The following is a 22,975-nucleotide window of genomic DNA, read 5'->3' as shown; positions in this document are numbered from 1 at the left end:
TGCTGATAATGTATCTGGAGACCCCAAAATCTCAGCTAGAATGGTGGAGGGATCTGATTTTTCCTTCTGCAGGAAAACCCATTCTCTCATACCTCTTAGCAGAGCTGTCCAGGGTAGAGCCCAGTGGGTGCCTCAACTAGAGCCCAGCTCCCCTCTTTCCAGCAGCCTCTGCCACCCAAGCCCTGGTCCTGTCCTGGCCATATGCCTTAAACAGTTAGGAAAAGAAGACATGAACCCAGACTAGCCAGGTACCCACTGGCACATTCCACATCAGTTCAAGGTCTTCAGATAGATATCTATATCCCTTATAGCTGCCATTATGCCTTACACACTTGAATGAAACACTTGAAGAAATTTAAAGGCCCACTGGCATAAGTGAAGAGCAAAATAATTAATTATAGAGAAGACCCAGAAGCATAGAGGTTACTAGCCAAGAGAGCTCCAGATGAAAAATTACGGGAGCAGAGAGGGATAGTACTCAGTTGACTGCAGCCATGTTATTATGTCTCTGGGGTTCCTCTTCCTGCAATTCCCATTAATTCACTTGATCCTCAGTCCAATTTTTTAAGGGGGGGAAAAACTTTAATCACTAAAATAAGAAAAAAAGTCAAGCTTGAGAAGCAAGGCTTGTTGATCCTATAGTGCTTCTGTCATTACATGGTGATGTGTTGCTCTATGTCCACATTTCCCTTTTCTTACAAGGACACCAGTCATTGAATTAGGGCTGACCCTAATATAGCCTGAGTTCATCTTAATTTGATTACATTATTTAAACCCTATTTCCAAATAAGATCACATTTACAGGAATCGGGGGTTAGGACTTCAACATCTTAGGACACAGTTCACAGGACTTCTTTGCCCATCTCCCTCCTGGACTAATGTACTGGCTTCTTACCATACCTCCCTGTTTCCAGGGTCTCCTCTCTGACCTAGGCACAGTATCATTACAATTTTCTTTCTATAATGTAGAAAAGATCATATTATTTAGTACTCTGTTACTCCTAAACGTTAAACTCTTGATTTGACAGATAAAGTCCTTCACAGACTGTTCTCATTTGGATGCTAGACCTTTTGTCCTCATGACATAATATGGAAAAGGGACCCGTCCCTCTTTTATAGGATCTTAATTGAAGCTGGCCTTGCTGAATAGTGTGCCCGCCAGGCACTGCTAGTCTATCCCAGCTCCTAATGGACTTCTCAATCACTCTATCCTAAGACTTTGGTAAGTGATTGGATTTCTTGCATAATTGCTAAGGATGCTATATCTCCTCAGATATTGGTTTATTGAACTTCACATATTCCTAGACTTTCAATGGAATAAGGCAAGGTTGTCTATCATAAGTCAGTTGAATGATATTTACTCATGTAACAAAACTGTCTTCTCTTGGTGCACCTGGGTGGCTCAGTTAGTTAAGCACCCGACTTCGGCTCAGGTCATGAACTCATGGTTTGTGGGTTCAAACCCCGCGTCAGACTCTGCTGACAGCTTGGAGCCTGGAGCCTGTTTCAGATTTTGTGTCTTCCTTTTTCTCTGCCCCTCCCCTGCTCGTGCTCTGTCTCTCTCTCTCTCTCTCTCAAAAATAAACAAATTAAGAAAAAAACCCTGTCTTCTCTTTCTTTAACTTAGTCTGGCAAAATGATACATTTCTTGTAAATATATTTCTTGTGAAAGCATGTGGAGTGGGAAGGTAGATTGGAGGGTAAAAGTGCTTTCTTTGAGGATAAAGGAGTAATGAGAGTAATATTCACATAGAGTTAAGAAAGGTTAAAAGAAAGTGAAGCATCCTTCTAGCCAGTTGGCCATTTTAGAGACGGCTGTATATTTTTCTCTGATATAGTAACAATAAAATCAGATAATTCTAAGATGTAAGTGACTGAGTCCCTGAGAAGATCTTAAAAGAGCCAGACATTTGCCCAAGTAGTTAAATTTTTAGCAGCATGATGCATCTATATGCAGAAGGGCAGAGAAAGAACCATGTAAGGTCATTTGTATCTGGAAACTATTAGTATAAGTGCTATACCTGTAGCAGGTCTGTACCTGGTCCAGTAGGGAAAGTGTAGAATCTGTAGTTAGATAAACTGGGTTGTAACCATTCAATTTAAAAGCCATGTAGCCTTGGGCCAGTGATCCTGCTCATGCCTTAGATTCCTTAGCTGCATGAAAAGCATTTGGTGCAATTCTTGGCAAAGAGTAATGCTCAAATGTCAGATGCGATTATTATTTTGTTATTATTATATGAATGACCCCAAATAGGGTCGCACCTGTACCAAAAACTTTGTACTTCCTTTTCAATTATCTAAATGCTGTAATGGGAATTCTGGTTAAAACTGCATCTTTTATGGGGTGCCTGGGCAGCTCAGTTGGTTAAGCATTCTACTATCACTCAGTTCATGATCTCACAGTTCCTGAGTTCAAGCCCCATATGGGGCTCTGTGCTGACAGCTGGGAGCCTGGAGCCTACTTCGGACTCGGTCTCTCTCTCTCTCTCTGTCCCTCCCCTGCTCGTGCTCTCTCAAAAATGCATAAACACTAAAAACATTTTTTTTTAAACTACATCTTTTATGACAACTAATATTTTACACTGTTGGGTGAAGAGCTTTTTATAAGTAGCCCTTTCAAGGGTGCCTGGATGGCTCAGTCGGTTAAGTGTCTGACTCTTGGTTTTGGCTCAGGTCATGATCTCATGGTTCGTGAGTTCGTGCCCCATGTCAGACTCTGCGCTGACAGCTCAGAGCCTGCTTGGGATTCTCCCTCCCCCCCACCCTCTGCCTCTACCCTGCTCGCACATGCTGTCTCTATCTCTCTCAAAATAGATAAATAACCTTAAAAAAAATAAATAAGTAGCCCTGTCAGTGATACAAAGGGAAAAGCATCAGAGTTAGTAGAGGAGTTTTAGAGAAAAATATAGGTCATGTATTTTTAAGACTTATGCCAATATTGGTATAAGGCAATTTAAAAGGGAAAACAGTACTTTACTAAGAGAAAACTGAATTTTTATTTGGTGTAAATACCACAGAAATGTAAAGGAACCAGAGGAAAGTTGGAATGAGGCAAGTATTAAAATTGGGTAATTCTAACAAAGCCAAAAAAGGGGAGCCAAAAAAAAATTGTGAGGAACCAACTTTGAGGAGTAATTGAGTACTATTTTGTGGATTTTTGAGATTTCTACATTTAGTCCTTAGTGTTGTTAAGGGATTGATTCTTATATTTTCCAGATAGCTGTTTTCATATATAGGGTATATTCAAATGAAATAAAGGTCTTCAACTGTAATTAAAGCTCTCTTTTGTGATATTTTTTGCCTATAATATTTCTCTTTCTTACAATCAGGTGAAAATGAAATCCTTACAACTCTGCATGCCATTTCCAGCAAAAACCAGATCTGGAGATCGTATATGGGCATGGGCTATTATAACTGCTCTGTGCCACAGACGATTTTGCGGAACTTACTGGAGAATGCAGGATGGTAATGTATTAGTTGATTGAATACAGGAGTACTGTGTTTTGATTTGCATTATTCCCCTCCATTTTCCCATGCCCTCCTCCCCCTTGGAGCATCAGAACTTATACACTAACACCCACACTCCTGTGTTGTCTCTAACCTTCAGGAACCTACCGGGCTTTCTCTGGTTTGGGAAATTTTCTTACTTAAATGTAAAGAAAATGTTGAGGTTCTTCCCACTTTTATTCCCTTAAAACATTCTAGAGCTCTAAAATGTCGATGGTGTTAATCTGTTCCAATATAATGTTCATTCTGTCTTTGTAAGCACATTGAGCAAGATGTCAACTTGTAGGTGGACAGATTCAGGGCTTTATACTTCGGAGACACTGTGATTTTAAGGTTATGTCTTTTTTTTTTTTTTTTTAAGCCTATGTCTGTGAGTCTGAATCTTAGTCCATTGCCTTCTCAGGATTTTAGGAGTGTCCTTTACCTCCTTCCCCCAATATTCTGTGTTCATAATCAATGGCAAAAGCAGACATAGTATTAGGTAAATGGAGATTAAAATATCAGCTTCATTATTTAACACTTTGTAGCGAAAGAGAACACATGTATTCTGTGAACAGGCTCTTCTACAAACAGTAAAAGAAGGGATGGAGCTGCACATACTCAGTTGCTTGCTCTGTTCTTATCTCACCAATTAGGAAACTCATTCCTATTCTAGGGGTGTGCGTGCTAGTGTGTGTGTGTGTGTGTGTGTGTGTGTGTGTGTGTGTGTTCCCCTGTTCTGCCCACTCTTGCTGCTACTGTTTGCACAACTCTGAAAGTGTTTCCCCAACACTTAAGGAAAACACCCAAGTCCACATTCATGCTATTTTGCTATTTTCCATTGCAGTTGGCTGTATGATAGGAAGAACAAAACAGAGGTTCACATCTCAAAACTAAATAAGAAAACACCTTGGATATTTCTTGATAGGCAGAGGTCATGGCTCCAAAGGAGCCTGAGAGCAGACCAGGCCATCTGCTGCTTCTGCCCAGTGGGTAATATTATCTGACTATAGAGGAGGAAAGATGGGGATGCCTGGGCCTTTCTTTCTCTTGGTTTTGGATCACTATCATTGCATACACTTTATTTGAAGTGTGAATGTTTGAATATGAAATTGTATTTCAATTGATGTCTCAAAAGGAATGTATGCACTTATTTCTGGTGTAGAAACAGAAGTGTGGAGGCAATGATAATTCCCAGATGACTTTTTTTTTTGAGTTAGTTGCTGTAAGAAATAACTTTTTTTTTTTTTAATTATGTAGGCACGTATAACAAGTATGCAGATGCCATTTCTTTGGTCCATAAGCATAGCTGTACTTGAGTTTTATAAAACATCAAATATAAATAACCTGAAACTGTAATAATACACAATTGGCTTCTTACACAGACATACCAGGAAGTACAAGCTGAAAAATTGAGTAAATTAACATGGTTTTACATTAATATATATAGTGCCAGTTAATATTTAAAAATAAGTTTCAAGGGGCACCTGGGTGGCTCAGTTGGTTAAGGGTCGACTCTTGATTTCAGCTCAGTCACGATCTCAGGGTTGTGAGTTCAAGCTCTGTATCGGGCTTTGCACTCACAGCATGAAGACTGTTTTGGATCCTCTGTCTCCCTCTTTCTGCTACTACACTGCTCAATATCTTAGTAAATTATAAGAAAAAGGCAATCTTATCAAAGCCTAATCTCTAGAAACCTATTTACTCAGTTTCCTGGAGCCCCAATTTCACCCTCCCCTCCATAGTGATATGGAGAACAAAGAAAAGGAGGAAATGGCAGATAAAATTCAATTTCCTAGGGCGCCTAGGTGGCTCAGTCCTTTAAGCCTCTGACTTCAGCTCAGGTCATGATTTCACAATTCTGAGTTCAAGTCCCATGTCAGGCTCTGTGCTGACAGCTCAGAGCCTGGAGCCTGCTTCAGATTCTGTGTCTCCCTCTCTCTCTGCCCCTCCCTAGCTCACACACACTCTCTCTCTCTCTCTCTCAAAAAAAAAAAACAAAACAGTAAAAAAAAAAATTTAAAACAAGTTTCAATGCTTGGCACCTGATGATATAAGAGGTAACTTTAATTTCTAGTACTACCAATTATCATGTGAGGATAGATTAAGCAATTGCCTCTGCAATTCAAAGGTAATTATAGCAAGATGTAAAGATTGTCTTTTAGGTTAGCATATGTAAAAAAATCAACTTTAGTAAAGGGAAGGTAGGCTTCTCTATGGGAAATCATAAGTTGCCCCAACGTGAGCTTTTGAAATACCAAAGGACATGCTCCACAGCAATAAATTTTAAATTTAATTTGAATTCTCAGTGATCAGAATTCTCATTTCTATATAATGGCTTTATATAAGTGGCTCTTTACCCGCCACCCTAGGACAGACTATTGAGACATTGATTAATCCATTTTTTTTACCTTAAAGACAAATATGTAACCCTCATACCCCCCAAAAACTCAGGAGCTGCCAAAAAATGTACTGTTTTGTTGTAGTCAGCACATGAAGATAGGGCCCTCTGTGGGAGGGAAAGAGCTAACTTCTGAGCACCAGTTAGCACAACCAGATGAGTTCACACTCCTTTCTGATTTTTGTAATTTTTCATTTCCCTGATTCCACTGAGATCCTGCTCACTCCCTCCCTACCCCCTCATTCTCTCCTTAAAACATCGAGCTACCTCTTGTACACATACCACACCACATACACGCACATATGCACACACACATACAAAGATGCAGACCCATCTAAGAATACAAATTTTTTGACAATTTTGGCATTTTGAAAATGTCCTACTTAAACTTTGCACAAAGTGTTCTTAGCACCAGGAATAAACCTGCTGTGGCTACTGTTTATGACATGGGAACTTATACTTGCCTGCATACCACCCACAAGCATAACTGGTTTCTGTGTGTTTGAGTCTGTGAGGGGCTGGAGGTGTGTTTCGCTATCAGTACAGATGACAGTTATCTGCTGCCTCAAGTCCAGACCTGTAGTTCTGAGGAAAAAGGCATTTGTGTGGGCCAGCACAGAAGTTATCCTGGATGTATGGGAGCACAGCACCTTTGCATCATTTTCTGCTTTTGCATGAATGCAAAGCAGACCTGGTTGCTCAGAGTGCTTTGTCCTAGATGCAGTTACTTGTGTCCCATCATTATAGGTGCCAGATCCCTGGCCACAGCTTTTAGTTTGAACATGCTCCATTCCTTCATTAGTAAGAGAACAGGAAAGAACTATCAAAGAGGTAGAGTTGTTTGTGTTTTGTTGTTGTTGCTTTGCTTTTGGTATGTGTGAGAGAATGTATTTGCATTGCTGAGGCATGTTTTCCACTATGGTTTTGATAAAAGTTTGAATGATAAACTCCAAATGCAAATGGTCTGTCTCTCTTTCCCCTTACAAAATAAGCCTCAAAAGTACATGAATGAACTTCAGCATTTCTGAATAGTGGCCAGGGTCCTTCACTCTTGGTGGCCATAGAGAATATTCACCATATTGCCTCCTGGCTGTGAGTGGATGTGTTAATTTACTTTAGGAGCAGCCAGGATTTTGAGAGGGAGCCAATGTTGTTTGTGCTTTTCAGTCCTGGTTTTTGGGCACATTTTACATATTATTCTTTTCCATTTACTGAAAGCGGATTTGAATCACAGGGTAATATTGTACCTCACCAGCACTGATAGAGAGGGCTGTGCACATGAGATTTCACATTATCATCCTTCTGAATGGTTTCCATAGAGACGGAGCCAACAAATTCCGGTAACGTGAGGTGAAAATAAATGGACAACATAGCTTCAAAAGAATACAAACATTGGGGCTCTTACAAGAAAATTTACATCAGGTCCAGAATTTTATTTTCTGGGGTCCACTGCTACAAATCTTTTACTGCTGATAACATCAGTAACTAATATAAAAAAAACTTATATATTTTTTGTACCTATTTCTGTTTTGTGTAACTTTGGCACTGGGATTAAAATGACAGAATCTAATGAATGTTTGTCCTACCTCAAAACCCACCATCATCTTCTTTCTCAATTCTACGAGGAAGTCACAGCCCCAAATCATGAAAATACTGATTATTTTGAATAAATGTTAATGCCAAGTTGAATATATCAAACATCCTGTTTGAGCCAGACAAAATGCCTTCTTGGATGTGCAGATGCTTTAAAAAAAAAAAATTAAAATACAACAAGAAACAGAAGTGAATTCAGTTAAATAGTCAGTTGAAATATAGAAAATGTAGAAGCACCTGGTTGGCTCAGTTGGTGGAGCACGCAACTCTTGATCTTGGAGTTGTGAGTTTAAGCCCCACATTGGGTGTAAAGATTACTTAAAAATAAAACCTTTAAAAAAGAAAAGAAATAAAGAAAAATGTAGATTACAGACACACTTTCTTAATCACTGTATTTTGTCTAATTGAAGCATGTATTACAGCAGGCCCCGTGTTAACATTTTTCCCCTGAAATGAGGGTTTTCTAGTATCCTTGGGCCTCAGACTCACTGAACTGAATTTTTAAAATAAGTGCTTGTTAAGACCTTTAATGCCAGTTATTTCAGTACTGTAGAAAATGTGTAGACTATAAAGGAAGTTCACAAGTAAAAGAAGTGGGATCATATGTTATTTTTTTGCAAGAAAAAATTATATCTCTCTACCTTTAGCAGTGCTAATTAGCATCAGCCCAAGTTTGGGCTTATGAAGTGATGAGCACAGTGAGAAAAGATGAGCAAGGGAAGAGAATATTAAATCTCAAAGTCTCTTATGAAAGGAACAGCACAGTCTCTGGTATGAAGGACTGTGCTTGGGAGGTATGGGGTTTTTTCCTGCAGGTAATGGGGAGATATCCCCATTTAAGCAAGGAAGTCAAATACAGCACACATCTGCACCACAGATATTCAATAGTTTCCTGTTCTAAGGACAGCATCAGGACAGTAAGGCGATAAAGAACAAGCGGTGGATATAAGGCATTGGAAGGAAGACTATGGGAATTAATCATTATTTGAGCTCAAAAAAACTGTATTTTCTACCTTGAGAATTGGCAGAGTACCTTTGAAGGAATAAGAATATTCCGGAAGATAAACTAGTTTGTTTGGGGGATCTAGTTGGAGGAAGAATAGGCAATGTGAGGCTGACACAAGATGTGATAAATTTCCAGGGGGAAAAAAAAACTTTCCAAGTAGAAATATCTAATAATATCTGAGTAGAACTATATGTAAATCCTCTTGAAGATCAAAATAGGGGAAAAACACAACTTTTCAAAACAACTAACATTTAGGTAGGATTTTACCGTTTCCAAATACTTTATATATATTAATCTCCTTTGAGTGCAAAGAAAACATGATATAGGTGATGTTATCACCAAGAGAAATTGGCAGAGAGATTTAGTTACTTGTCCCAGTTCACAGGTAGTAAGTTAAAGAATTAAGGTTGAAACCCAGGGCATATTAATATTTAGTGTCATGATAATGCAGAGAAATCTGTGAATCATTATACTACTTAAGAGTACATACAGATATGTTCTTTCTGGAGAGGGACGTGGCAATATATACTGAGAACCTTAAAACTAATTTTCATATACAATTCAAAATTCCACTTTTAAGAAATTATCCAAAGGAAATAAGACAAAGAGAAGGCTGTTCACTGTTAATGCTATTTCTAATATTTAAAACACAAAGCAATATTTAATTTGAAGGGAATTTATGGTAAATAAAATGATTTAATACCACATAACAATTAAAATTATGTTGTAGAATAATGAAGTTATTAGAAATTGTCCATGGAATAATGTTAATGAAAATCAGTATAGAAAAAATCAGTATAGAAAATCAGTATAGAAAAATTTACAGGAGCCTACCGGGAAGGGTCCGAGATAGGGTCACCTTTAGGGGTCAGGAAGGAAGGGCTTGGTCCTGGCAGCCGCGGCACGAGGTGGTTCGAGATTCTGCCTGGGATCGGCATCATGGTAGTGTGCTTGGTCATCCCTGGCATGAGCCACTGCGTACAACCAAAGGTTCTGTAATGAGGGCAAGGAAAAAAGGGTTGCCTATTATCCGTATCAGTGGAGTCTGATGCAAAGAGATAGGCACATCTCTGGAGTTAATCGTTACTATGTGTCAAAGTGTTTGGAGAATATTGATTGAAGAAGCCTTTTCCTGACTGATGAAGAATAATTCAGTTATGCTCATCTGCCCTTTCTAGAAGGTTATGCAGTGTATCAATGTAGTACATAATAAAAACAAAAAAGTAAAATTAAAAAAATAAAAAGAAAAATGTACATAAGGCATAGTCTTACTATAAATATGGGGGCACTTGGCGTGGCTCAATAGGTTAAGCATCCAACTCTTTATTTTAGCTCAGGTCATGATCTCACGGTTTTGTGGGGTTGAGCCCCATGTCAGGCTCTGCCCTGACAGTGTAGAGTCTGCTTGGGACTCTGCCCCTCCCTGGTCGCTTGTACTCTCTCTCTTTGAAAATAAAAATTTGCTATTATTTTTTTAAATGTTTATTCATTTCTGAGAGAGAGAGAGAGAGAGAGAGAGAGAGAGAGAGAGGCAGCGTGAGTGGAGGAGCAGAGAGAGAGAGAGAGGGAGACACAGAGTCCAAGGCAGGCTCTAGGGTCTGGGCTGTCAGCACAGAGTGTGATGATGCAGGGCTCAAACTCACAAACTGTGAGATCATGACCTGAGCCAAAGTTGGTCACTTAACCAACTGAGCCACCCAGGTGCCCCTGAAAATAAACATATATATATATATATATATATCTCATATATGTATATATATGAGTTAATTTACTCTCATATATATGATGTAGAAAAGAGAGTAAATTAACCGACTGGTAATCTCACAATGGATACATATATATCAAATGATTACATTGCATACTTTAAATATATACAGTTTTGATTACCTCAATAAAGCTGGAGAAAAAAGAATTATAAAGAAAAGTCACAAATCAACAAGAGACAGACAACACAACAGAAAAATGGACAGCATAATAGTTGAGTGTGCCTGTCACAAAAGAGAAAAAGAAAAAACACAGAAAAGAAATGTATGTAAATGTTAACTATTATAACAATGGAGTTTTGGGATAATGAGTGATTTTATTTTTTTGACAGTTGACTGAGTTTTTCACTTTGTACAATGAAAAGGTGTAAGGTTGTAAATTCTTGATATATAAAGTGATTAATAAATGGTAGCAGAGGTCTTTAATATTCAGAATACAAAATAAAAAGGAAGTAAAAACCACCCAGAGAAAACTATAGTTTACACTTTGGTTTACTTGTTTTTATGAATTTATAAAAATGGGATCAAGGAATTTTACATCGTACTTTTAAAATTAATATATTGGGAATATCTCCATGTCAGGAAATATTCTTTTATCCATCATTTTTAGTAAATGCATAGTATTATGTGTGTATAGTGTCCAATCATTCTTTTTCAGTGGACACTTCATTTTGTTCCTCGTTTTTCAACTTTCAGTGCTCTGATGAGTTCTTTGGAGCATTGCTCTCTGTATTCCTATTGTATATTATATGTCATTGGATATACCGAGTCTCTCCCATTCATTAGATGGACTAGCTAATCTGTGTGTACGCTTGTGTGTGCGTGTATGCAAGTTTGTGTGTCTGTCTATATGTAAAATAATGACTCTGAATAAAGTTTCATGTTAGCCAGGCATACTAAGCGTGTCTTTGTGGTGGCAGGCAATGCTGTGTGTGAAAGTCTTATCTGATGTGAGGTCACAATTGCTCCTTGTCTATGCCTTTTGTGTGACCCCATTTCTACTCAAATTCCTTTTCTACTTGTCTACAACATGTATTGTGTGCCTCATTCATTCCAGTTCACTACCCAGTTAGAATTTGGCAAACCAAGCTGCTAAGGCAGGCTGTTCAAGGAGTTAACTGAAACAAAAATGTACTCTGCTGTGCGCACACGCACGCACACATGTGTGTGTACACACACACACACACACACACACACACACACATACACAGCTATACCAATAAAAGTTTTGGGAAAATTATTTCAAAGTCTTGACATTGTACTGCTTGGTAAAGCAAGTTCCCCCACCCACTTCCGCTCAACATAAGAAGTATTGTTTTCAAAGCCTTCAAAAAAGAAAAAAGAAAAAGGATGGAAATATCCTGTACATGATTACCAGAGGAGGAGAGAAAGGCATAAGGCTTGAAAAAGTGAAAACAAAACAAAAAGCCTAAATTTTTTTCCTAATGCTTTCCTGGCTGGGAAGAACAAAAATAGAGTTATGTCAACCATATGTGGGAGCGTGGGCACCAATCTATCTCACTTTGGTGGTTGTCAGAGTGAACAGATTCTTGGTGAAAAGATAGCTCTACCACACGTTCTCAGTTACCCTCTATCTTATCAGCTTATTTTAGTTTCTTTACAATATTATCATGGTGAAATAATTTCATTTATTATCACTTTTTCCCCATTACAATATGTTCTCCTTGATATCAGGGATCTATTTGCTTATGATGTATCATTACCAGAACTTATTATATGGTTCTTGACACTTAGTAGGCATGTAATAACATGGATGAATGAGTGAATGAAGGAATGAAAAAAAAAAAAAGGATGAAGGCACTAAGTGGGTTAACTCAAATACCTAATAAACCATTTTTGGCTAATAACTGGAGGATATAAGGGTGGAACTCACATCTATGCTGCTTTCTAACCATTTATTTATATCCTTGAATTTTTTTTTTTTTTTTTTAGCATTTATTTTAGAAAGTCCATGCATGTGTGTGCACGTGCACTTAAGGTGGGGGGTAAAGGCAGACAGTGAGGAGAGAAAATCACCATGAGAAGCCCGCCTGACACTGGGCTAAAACTCACAAACTGTGAGATCAAGAACTAAGCCAAAATCAAGAGCCAGGTGCTTAACCAACTGAGCCACGCGAGTGCCCCTAAACAAAAAGTTTTGAGTATTAAATAGTAGATTCTTGGATGCTTTCCTATTGTGAACTGTGATTGAGGTAGTCTTTTAGTTAGAAGAAAGATAACAGGGAGTAAAACTTCTATGTTACTATAGGTAGCTTCAAGTGGATTTTAAGAGCCAGCTTATAATAAAATACAGTAAAACCTTGGTTCCAGAAACATGGTTGTAATCCAAAGCACTTGCATATCAGTGAATTTCAAGAACCATTGTCTCAGTTGTGATCATGACATAGCTCATTTGTCAAGTTAAAGTTTATTAGAAATGTTTGCTCAAGTTACTTTCAATTCAAGGTTTTACTGGACATAGATATGAAAAGGTTATTAAAATAGAAAGGTAAGATTAATAAAAAAAGAAATGTAAGATTAAAAAATAACTTAAAGAGATAGAAATGTAAATACTGAATGTACCCAAGCAAAAGATAATATTGTTAGTATGACTTATCTCTGAGCTTCCTTACAAAGGTCAAAGGGAATGGGAATGAAAGCTGGTGCAGCCACTCTGGAAAACCGTAGGGAGGTTCCTCAAAAAACTAAAAATAGAACTACCCTACGACCCAGCACTTGCACTACTAGGCATTTATCCATGGGATACAAGTGTGCTGTTTCCAAGGGACACATGCACCCCCATGTTTATAGCAGCACTATCAACAATAGCCAAAGTATGGAAAGAGCCCAAATGTCCATCGATGGATGAATGGATAAAGAAGATGTGGTATACATCTTGTGGTATACAATGGAGTATTACTCAGCAATCAAAAAGAATGAAGTCTTGTCATTTGCAACTACGTGGATGGAACTGGAGGGTATTATGCTAAGTGAAATTAGTCAGAGAAAGACAAAAATCATGACTTCACTCATGACGACTTTAAGAGACAAAACAGAGGAACATAAGGGAAGGGAAACAAAAGTAATATACAAACAGGGAGTGGGACAAAACAGAAGAGACTCATAAATATGGAGAGCAAACTGAAGGTGACTGCAGGCGTTGTGGGAGGCGGGATGGGCTAAATGGGTAAGGGGCATTAAGGAATCTACTCCTGAAATCGTTTCACTATATGCTAATTTGGATGTAAATTTTAAAAAATAAAAAAAATTGAAAAAAGAAAAAGAAAAAAAACCCAACAAAGGTCAAAGGGAAGCTTACTGATACACAATTCTCAAGAGGGGCAAAATTAATTTTCAGTTACTAAATTCCAAAATGAAGACATTCTGTGAGCTTTTCCCAATAGTGGAGTCAGAGTTTGGACATGGCCTCTTATGTCTCTCACAGGATCAGCCAATATACTCCATACCAGCCAGAGGTGTCTCAGGGGAGACTGGAGAGTTTACTAAACTACCAGACCATGGTGTGCGACATCACAGGCATGGACATGGCCAACGCATCCCTGCTGGATGAGGCTACAGCAGCTGCTGAGGCGATGCAGCTGTGCCACAGGTGAGAGGCCCACAGGGCAAGGGACATCCTCCAGTCTCACCTGCTGTGCTGGTGAAGCTGGCCCTGTCAGTGTCCAGTGACTCATCCCTCTCACACAGGCACACATAGCATTATACTAGTCACCTGACATAACAAAATCTGAAATAAAACTGGCTTTTTAAAGCTTTTTAAGCCACTTGTTACCTTATTAAAGTTTGTATTTTGAGAAAGAGCATGAGCAGGAAAAGGGCAGAGAGTGGGAGAGAGAATCCCAAGAAGGCTCCGTGTTCTCAGTTCAGAGCCTAATGTGGGGCTCAAACTCATGACTTGTGCGATCATGACTTGAGCCGAAACCAAGAGTTGGATGCTTAATCAACTGAGCCACCCAGGTGCCCCTAAAAAAGCTACTTTTTAAAGCCACTATTGTTCACTGTTTTACATTACAGAAGAAAAACATTTGTCCTCTTACATAGTGTTAAGTTCAGGGATGTTACAGCAATTCTGAGATAGTATCAAGCTCCTTGCTCTGTACCATCTTCAGCGTGAGGTCTTGGTCCTCATGGTCACAAAATGACTGCTGGGGCTTTCACCATGACCTCTGTACCCAGAAAGAAGAAAAGGGGCAGTGTAAAGGGTACTGCTAGCTAAATAAGCCCTCTTTAAAGAGTCTTGGAAGGCAGCTCTGCTCACCACTATACCACCAACGCTGCACTTTAAAGAAGCCCCAACTTTTGGAAGCCCCAACTCAGCAACTTTACTCTTCATTGAGCACATCTATCTACAAGTGGCCTGGAGAAATGTGGTTTTCACTAGATGGGCACATTGCTGCCCCTTTACATATTGGGATTCTGTTACTATTATTGGTTCAGGAGAGAATGGATATTACAAAGGAACTGGCAGTCTGTATTGTAATACATAAATATTACCTTCTTTCATGAAGCATATTGTTTTAGGTTGTATATAATTTTTATAGCCTGCTTTCTTTTTCTATTTAACAATATATGGTGAACATTCCCCCCATTTCTTTAGTCAGCTTTTTAGGATATGGCTTTTATTGACTACATGATAGTACTCACTTGCATGGAAATACTATCATTTATGTAACCTCACCTCTATTGTTTCACACGTACATTAATCCTATCTTTTACAGTTACTAATGTTCTTGTTATTTTTTACATCTTTAGAATCAATTTTGTCAAAGATTCCGATTATTTCCTGAGGACACATTTCTAGAAGTAGAATTGCCGGGTCATGGTATATACTTAACAATTGCTCTCCAGTTTCCACCTTCCTTTGCTTCTTGCCTTGTGAGTACATTTGAGCTTACCTTACTGGTAGAATTCTCATGTAGATGTCATCTGGTGGGGAAATCTGCCCACATTCACTGGTGTGTCTGTGAGGTTTTGTGCCTCTGGCCCTGAATGCTCATGTAAGTCTCTTTCTTGGCTTCCACAGACTTAAGGGATGGTTAAATTTGTTCTGTGTGCATGGAAGTTTCCCCCACACCAACAAATGATTCTTGGACAGAGGCAGGTGTCCAAGAATTCAACTCAATTCTGAATGACCAAATATGTATTTCTTATACATCATAACATTGCAGTAGTGAACTCCAAACTCGCTTACCAGGTATGGAAATGTCTAAATATCCCGCCGCAGGCTGTTCTGCTTCCCAAGCAGCCCTAGGGGTGGGCTCAGGCTCTTCCTCCTTACCCTGGGAGGACAGCCAAAAAGGAATACCTCTCTATTCTCAGCTTTTCATATTTTTGTCTTCCTCATCCACCTTTGTGCTGCCTTTTCATTTTCCTCCCTGACTCTCTTTCTAAGTAAGGGCTTCCATTTCACACTTGGAGAAGCTGAGGTCTTTCTGGTTGATGGTTCAGGGGTTCTGTCCTGAACTGATTTGAGTTAATGACCTACTACTCTGTAAATGCTTGATTTGCTTCCTCTCTCTTCAGTCTCATACCTTCGGGCCTGCATTTAATTATACCCTTGAAAAGCAGCCTTGTGCTTTTTGTCTTCAGGAAAATGTTCTTTAAAATAGCAGTTTTTTTTTGTTTTCATCTTAGGTCATTTAGGCTCAGATGGCTCTTCTCTTGATTTACTTAGATTCACACTGTGAAGAGCATTGTGCTTTGGGTAATTAATCACTTTTGTATTTCCCCAACTCTACTTATTCTTCTATTAACTTATGCTTATTATAAAAATACCTGTTAAGAGTGGAAATAATATGCAAACAGTAGAAAATATAATGAAGTGAAACCTTCTGTTTCGCAGTCCTGTTCCATTGAGAAAACTGTTGTTAACTGGTCATTGTGTACCTTTCTGGGAAGTTAAATGAAAAGCACAATATATATGCGCTTCCCACCTTTTTCACCCAGATGTGCTCACGATACATGAACTGTTATGTATCCTGTTTTAAAAACCAAATTCAACTGGGCATATTTGAAGATCTAATTGCCTTTATTAAACAATTCATAAATGGGGCAATGTTCCATCTAAAGGGTAGAAAGTCTCCCTGAGGAGTTGTACAAGAAGGTTTTTGTTTTTTATGGAAAGCAGGGTAGGGCAAGAAAATGATAAGTAAAAGTAAAGAATCCAGGCAAGATCACCTTCCCTTTAGGGAGGAGGTAAGGGGGTCTTATTATCCAGATGACCTCATCTAGCCTCTGATGGATGGAGAACACCCCTGTGACAGATCACCTTTGCACTTATCTGAAAATTCCTGATTCACAGGTTAAGACTAAATTTCTGGAGGAGGTTGAAACTGCAATTAGGTTAGTAATTAAGCCTTGGTTTGGTGACTGGGCTTGGCCCGAGAAATACCATTTTGGGCCTATGGTTTTCTTTTTAACAATCCCTATCAGTCTGATTTCCTGAAATCATGAATTGTTAGAAAACTCCCAGGATTTGGGTCCTTTAGGAGCTGTGTGGTGCTGTACATGTCACAACTTAACTCAGTCCTTTTCATCTCTGCTAAATGAGGACATTTGGTTTAGATAATCTCTAAATGCTTCTTTGGCAGTAAAATTCTCAGATGTTTTTATTTCAAGAGTTAGTTTTGGGGCACCTGGGTGGCTGAGTCGGTTAAGCGTCCCAACTTTGGCTCAGGTCATGATTTAATGCCTCATGGGTTCGAGCCCCATATCATAGAGCCTGGAGCTTGCTTCAGATTCTGTGTCTCCCTCTCTTTACTCCTCCCTTCTCATGCTTTGTGTGCGTCTCTCTCTCAAACATAAGTGAAAATTTAAAAAAAAAATTTTAAGAAAAAAAAGAAAAAAGAAAACAGTTTTTTATTTCAACTTGTACCCAATTGCTACCCTGTTTTTATTTCTCTTAACTCCTAGCATATTTTTCAAAATTTAAACCAACTTAAGATTGATTTTGCGAAATGGATCAGATTGGTGTTAAAAAAAACCCAATTCAACTGAGTAAATTTAAAGATGTTTATTCAATAAAGATAAATAAAGTAGAACGGAGCACCAAAGCGCTACAGAAAGGGAAATGTTTCTCCCCCACCCCCCACCTCAATGATTTAATTTTCTTTTTTCAGGTTTTTATTTAAATTCCAGTTAGTTTATGTACAGTGTAATATTTGTTTAAGGTGTAGGATTTAGTGATTCAACAGTTATACAACACCCAGGGCCCATCACAACAAGTGCCCTCTTAAGTATCAATCACCTATTTAACCCATCCCCCTGCCCACCTCCCTTCCAGCAGCCCTCAGTTTGTTTTCTATAGTTAGGAGTCTGTTTCCTGATTTTCCTCCTTTTCCCCCCTCTATGTTCATCTGTTTTGTTTCTTAAATTCCACATGAGTAATATTATATGGTATTTATCTTTCTCCTAGTGACTTATTTCACTTAGCATAATACTCTCTAGCTCTATCCACATTGTTGTAAATGACAACATTTCATTCTTTTTGATGTCCAAGTCATATTCCATTGTGCATGCTCATATGTGTGTGTGTGTGTGCGTGCCTGCCCGTGTGTGCATGTGTGTATCACTATCCATTCATCAGTCAATGGACATTTGGTCTCTTTTCCACAATTTGGCTATTGTTGATAATGCTGCTATAAACATTGGGGTGCGTGTATCCTCTTGAATCTGTATTTTTGTATCCTTTGGGTAAATATCTAGTAGTGCAGTTGCTGGATCATAGGGTAGTTCTATTTTTAACATTTTGAGGAAACTCATACTGTTTTCCGGAGTGGCTGCATCAATTTGCATTCCCACCAATGGTGTAAGAGGGTCCCCCTTTCTCTGTGTCCACACCAACACCTGTTCTTTCCTGTGTTGTTAATTCTAGCCATTCTGATAGGTGGGAGGTGGTATCTCATTGTGGTTTTATTTTGTATTTGTCTGACGATGAGTGATGTTGAGCATCTTTTCATGTGTCTGTTAGCCATCTGGATGTCTTCTTTGGAAAAGTGTTCATGTCTTCTGCCCATTTCTTCACAGGATTATTTGTCTTGTGGGTGTTGAGTTTGGTAAGTTCTTTATAGATTTTGAATACTAACGCTTTATCAGATGTGTCATTTGCAAATATCTTCTCCCATTCCATCGGTTGCCTTTTAGTTTTGTTGATTTTGTCCTTTGCTGTGTAGAGCTTTCTATCTTGATGAGGTCCCAATAGTTCATTTTTGCTTTTGTTTTCCTTACCTCAGGAAATCCATCTAGTAAGAAGTTGCTATGGCTGATGTCAAAGAGGTTACTGCCTGTACTCTCGTCTAGGATTTTGATGGTTTCCTGTCTCACATTTAGGCCTTTCCTCCATTTCGAATAGATTTTTATGTATGGTATAAGAAAGTGGTCCAGTTTCATTCTTTTACATGTTTCTGTCCAGTTTGAAAGGGAAAGGTTTTTAAAGGTAGGTGAAGGAAGTCCTAAAGAAACAAAAAAGGGATTATTTAGAGCAAGGTCACTTTCCTTTGGGAGACAAAAAGTGTTTTATTAGGTGAATTACCTCTTTGGTGCTTACCAGGAAATTCTAGACTGACTAGTTAAAATTATATTACTAGGGAAGGTTGTAATCAGGTATGTATTAAGCCTCAGTTTGGTGACATGGGCCTAGCACAAGTGACTCCCATTTGGTAACTTTTTTTTTTTTTTTTTTAACAACACAAATTGGATTTCAGTAGAATTCTAACCACTGTAATTAATGCCTCATATTTTATACCATGCTCAGAGATTCCCTAAGTACCAACTTTGCTTTGCATTCTTAGAAGATACTTTGATTTCTTTAATGTGCATTTTTTAATGTGATTTTTCTTTCCAACAGACACAATAAGAGGAAGAAATTTTTGGTTGACCCCCGTTGCCACCCACAGACAATAGCTGTGGTCCAGACTCGAGCTAAGTAATTAATTTCACTCACTTTTTGAACTCAGGGATAGCATCATGCTCATCTCTGTTGTTTCTTTTCTTACTTCCAAACTGATTGGAAGTGAACCTGGTTTAAATTGCGGTTGTTGAATTTTACTTTCTTTCCCACTTTCTTCCTGAGATCTTGCTGGTAAGAAAAATGTGTCAGAACTGAGAGAACACATGAGTGACTTTAGTTGGCTCTGCTTTATTTATTTATTTTTAAAAATTTTTAATGTTTTATTTATTTTTGAGAGAGAGGCAGAGTACAAGTAAGGGAGGGGCAGAGAGATAGAGGGAGACACAGAATCCAAAGAAGGCTCCAGGCTCTGAGCTGTCAGCACAAAGCCTGAGAAGGGCTCGAACTCATGAACTGTGAGATCATGACCTGAGCTGAAGTTGGACGCTTACCAACTGAGCCACCCAGGTGCCCCACCTCTGCTCTATATTGAGTAACCATGCTATTTGTTTCCTTTTTGTAAAAATAAAATTAAAATATTAAAATAATTTCAGCAATGTTTCAGAGTTTGCAAAGCAGAGGGAGAAAATGAAACTCTCCCACAATTAGAGTTTTGTGTGTATTCTTGCAAACATAGTTTATACAGAATCCACTTAAACCTAGATGTGGTATGATATAGATTAAAGCAAGTGTACTGTATTTGTTTAGTGCTGCAATCAGATAAACAGCACAACTATCACTTGCCAGTGTGTTTATTTGCTTTCTTCTTGTTTTTTTGTGTCTAAAAAAAAATTTTTTTTAACATTTATTATTGAGAGAGAGAGACAGAGCATTAACATGGGAGGGGCAGAGAGAGAGGGAGACACAGAATCTGAAGCAGGCTCCAGGCTCTGAGCTGTCAGCACAGACCCCAATGTGGGGCTCAAACTCATAAACCGTGAGGTCATGATCTGAGCCGAAGTCGGACGCTTAACCGACTGAGCCACCCAGGTGCCCCTTTTGTGTTTTTTAAATGCTTGTTTATTTTTGAGAGAGAGAGAGACAGTGTGAGTGGGGTGGGGCAGACAGAGAGGGAGACACAGAATCCAAAGCAGGCTTTAGAATCTGAGCTGTCAGCAAGAGCCTGATGTGGAGATTGAACTCACAAACTGTGAGATCATGACCTGAGCCGAAGCTGAACACTTAAACCACTGAGCCGCCTGTTTTCTTCTTGTAAGAGCTGGGCAATCTCCCCCAACCCCATACCACCATTCCTTTAGAAGGTGTCTTCTCACATATGATTGGAACTGGATGGTTAAGGAAGGTCTTTCTCTTTGTTTAATTGATGGCTTTCCATTCATCTAAAACTGATCCTGGGTGAAGGTGGTGACCTGGTGAGACAGCTCTGTAATTGCAGGAATTGATTCTTTAGTCCTAGGAAGCCATGTTCCTGATCCTCTCAGAAGGTTCTGGCAGGAAAGGGGTAATGGGAATGGTAAGGGAAGGTACAAGAGAGAAACAGAAGTCAGACTGTTGGCAGCATGTGAGATGGTGTGAAGCATTGTTACCAGTTAGGTGTGAGATGGGGGTGTGTGTGTATTGGATGAAGTTGGGGGGTGGGTGGCGACGAGGAAGGACACAGAATATGAATTCTCTATCACTGAAAACAAATTTTACGGAGTTTCATTTCCTTTTGAAAACCAAAAGCATGATTGTTCTTTGTCTTCTCTCTTTCCAGATACAATGGAGTTCTCATCGAGCTGAAATTACCCCATGAAATGGACTTCAGTGGAAAAGATGTTAGTGGAGTGCTGTTCCAGTACCCAGACACTGAGGGGAAGGTGGAAGATTTCACAGAGCTCGTGGAGAGGGCCCATCAGACAGGGGTAGGCAGCTGTCTCCTTGCGGGGGTCCACGTAGGTCTGTCCCAACTTTGTATTATGATTTTTGGATGTGTCTTAATTTCCATATTTGTATCACCTGGAATGGTAAAACTGTCTCCTTCCTGCCTGCCTTCAAATTTGTTTTGTTCACCAACTAATTCCTGGTACATAGTAAAAACTCCGTAAATATTTTTTAGTGAATCAATGAGTAAATGGCATGAAACAACCCTCTGTCTGTCTGCTTATATTGGGGATAATTTGCTACTCTCCCACTTCTTTCAGGGGAAGGGAACAACCATGTCCATTTTCTCTTGTTTCCTCTTTAGAGCCTGGCCTGCTGTGCTACTGACCTTTTAGCTCTGTGTATCTTGAGGCCACCTGGAGAATTTGGTGTAGACATTGCCCTAGGTAGCTCACAGAGATTTGGAGTGCCACTGGGCTATGGCGGACCACATGCAGCCTTTTTCGCTGTCAGAGAAAGTTTGGTGAGGATGATGCCTGGGAGAATGGTGGGGGTAACAAGGTAAAGCAGCTCATGTTTCTACCCTTTTATTGTTACTATTAGTTTCTTTGTTCCTTCTTATCACAAAAGTTGTTGATTTCTCTCTAAATTTACCTGGGCCATGTATATAATAATTTATAACATATTTGTATTGAAGGCATATAAGTGAATTAAATTAGGTTGTTGAAAGCATTGAAAAGACTTGATATTCTAGGTGTGTTTTTTATCTGACCAGTTTCATTCTCAAAAGCATTATCATGCTACACAGTTATGTAAAATACAAGTATAGTGAGAGATTATCATGAACATAATGTGATCCTAGAGGCCTGCCACTTGTTTATTCTAGTAATTTTTTAAAAATGTTTATTTGTTCATTTTTGAGAGAGAGAGAGAGAGCACCAGCAGGGGTGGGGTGGGGGGGACAGAGAGAGAGGGGGGACACAGAATCCTGAAGCAGGCTTCAGGCTCCAAGCTGTCAGCACAGAGCCTGACTTGGGGGCTTGAACCCACAAACTGTGAGATCATGCATGACCTGAGCTGAAGTTGGACGCTCAACTGAGTGAGCCACCCAGGCACCCTGCTAGTAATTTCCAAATGTATCTTCCCAAGTGCTATTCATTGATAAAGCTCCTCAGATTAAGAATTTAGATGAATGACATGATCATTATTGGGGAAATTTAGCATGATCTTTTAGACTAGACCTTTCATACAGGTTGGACTTACTAACCTAAGTGAATAGTCTATATTAGTGAATGATGTGAATTTTTGAAATACTCATTGATTATCACATAATAGCAAGAGGCACCTTGCTTTTCAGTGTAAAAATAAATGTCTTCAAATATTCTTACATTAGTTTCTTTCAATGATGTGTCTTGACCAGATGAGATGAGGTAGAGACTATTCTAATTAATAAAAGTTTAATATATTAATTATTGTCTGCTGATTTTTATATTGAACTTACCTTTCTGAAAAATGGACCCCAGAGCTTGATGAAATACAGGATAAGACTGCTGAATCTTTGTGTTTATCCAAATGCTTTTCTTTTAATGTGTATTTATTTTGAGAGAGAGAGAGAGAGCGCGAGCGAGCAGGGGAGGGACAGACAATCCCAAGCAGACTCTTCACTCAGCATGGAATCCTACTTGTGGGGCTTCATCTCCCGACTAAGAGGTCACAACCCAAGCCGAAATAATGAGTAGGTCCCTTAACCGACTAAGCCACCCAGGAGCTCCATGTTATCCAAATTATTAACTGCATTCAGAAAGAAGGAAAATTTTTCTTAGAGATAGGTGGTAAGATTATTAACATTCTTTTTTTTTTTAAGTTTTTATTTAAATTCCATATAGTTAACATACAGTGTAATATTAATTTCAGGTGTACAATTTAGTGATTCAGCACATTCTTTTTCTTAATACCTGTATAGTTACTTTAGATTTCCAGTGAAGAAATTAATT

At 38.8% G+C, this 22,975-nt stretch overlaps 1 protein-coding gene across 2 annotated transcripts in view; it reads left to right on the top strand.

Annotated features, from left to right (window-relative positions):
- The window catches only part of GLDC (glycine decarboxylase), a 100,553-nt gene that overhangs the window by 18,453 nt on the left and 59,125 nt on the right, over positions 1–22,975 (top strand). For both annotated transcript variants that reach the window (XM_045467470.1, XM_045467471.1), the window contains exons 3-7: positions 3,330–3,465; positions 13,695–13,859; positions 19,116–19,193; positions 20,875–21,022; positions 21,346–21,542. In XM_045467470.1, coding sequence (XP_045323426.1) covers positions 3,330–3,465; positions 13,695–13,859; positions 19,116–19,193; positions 20,875–21,022; positions 21,346–21,542 — 724 coding nt within the window. The remainder of the gene's footprint in view (positions 1–3,329; positions 3,466–13,694; positions 13,860–19,115; positions 19,194–20,874; positions 21,023–21,345; positions 21,543–22,975) is intronic.

The sequence above is a fragment of the Leopardus geoffroyi genome, chromosome D4, assembly GCF_018350155.1.
Source record: "Leopardus geoffroyi isolate Oge1 chromosome D4, O.geoffroyi_Oge1_pat1.0, whole genome shotgun sequence".
NCBI lineage: Eukaryota > Metazoa > Chordata > Mammalia > Carnivora > Felidae > Leopardus > Leopardus geoffroyi.
This window is presented reverse-complemented; position numbering and strand designations above follow the sequence as displayed.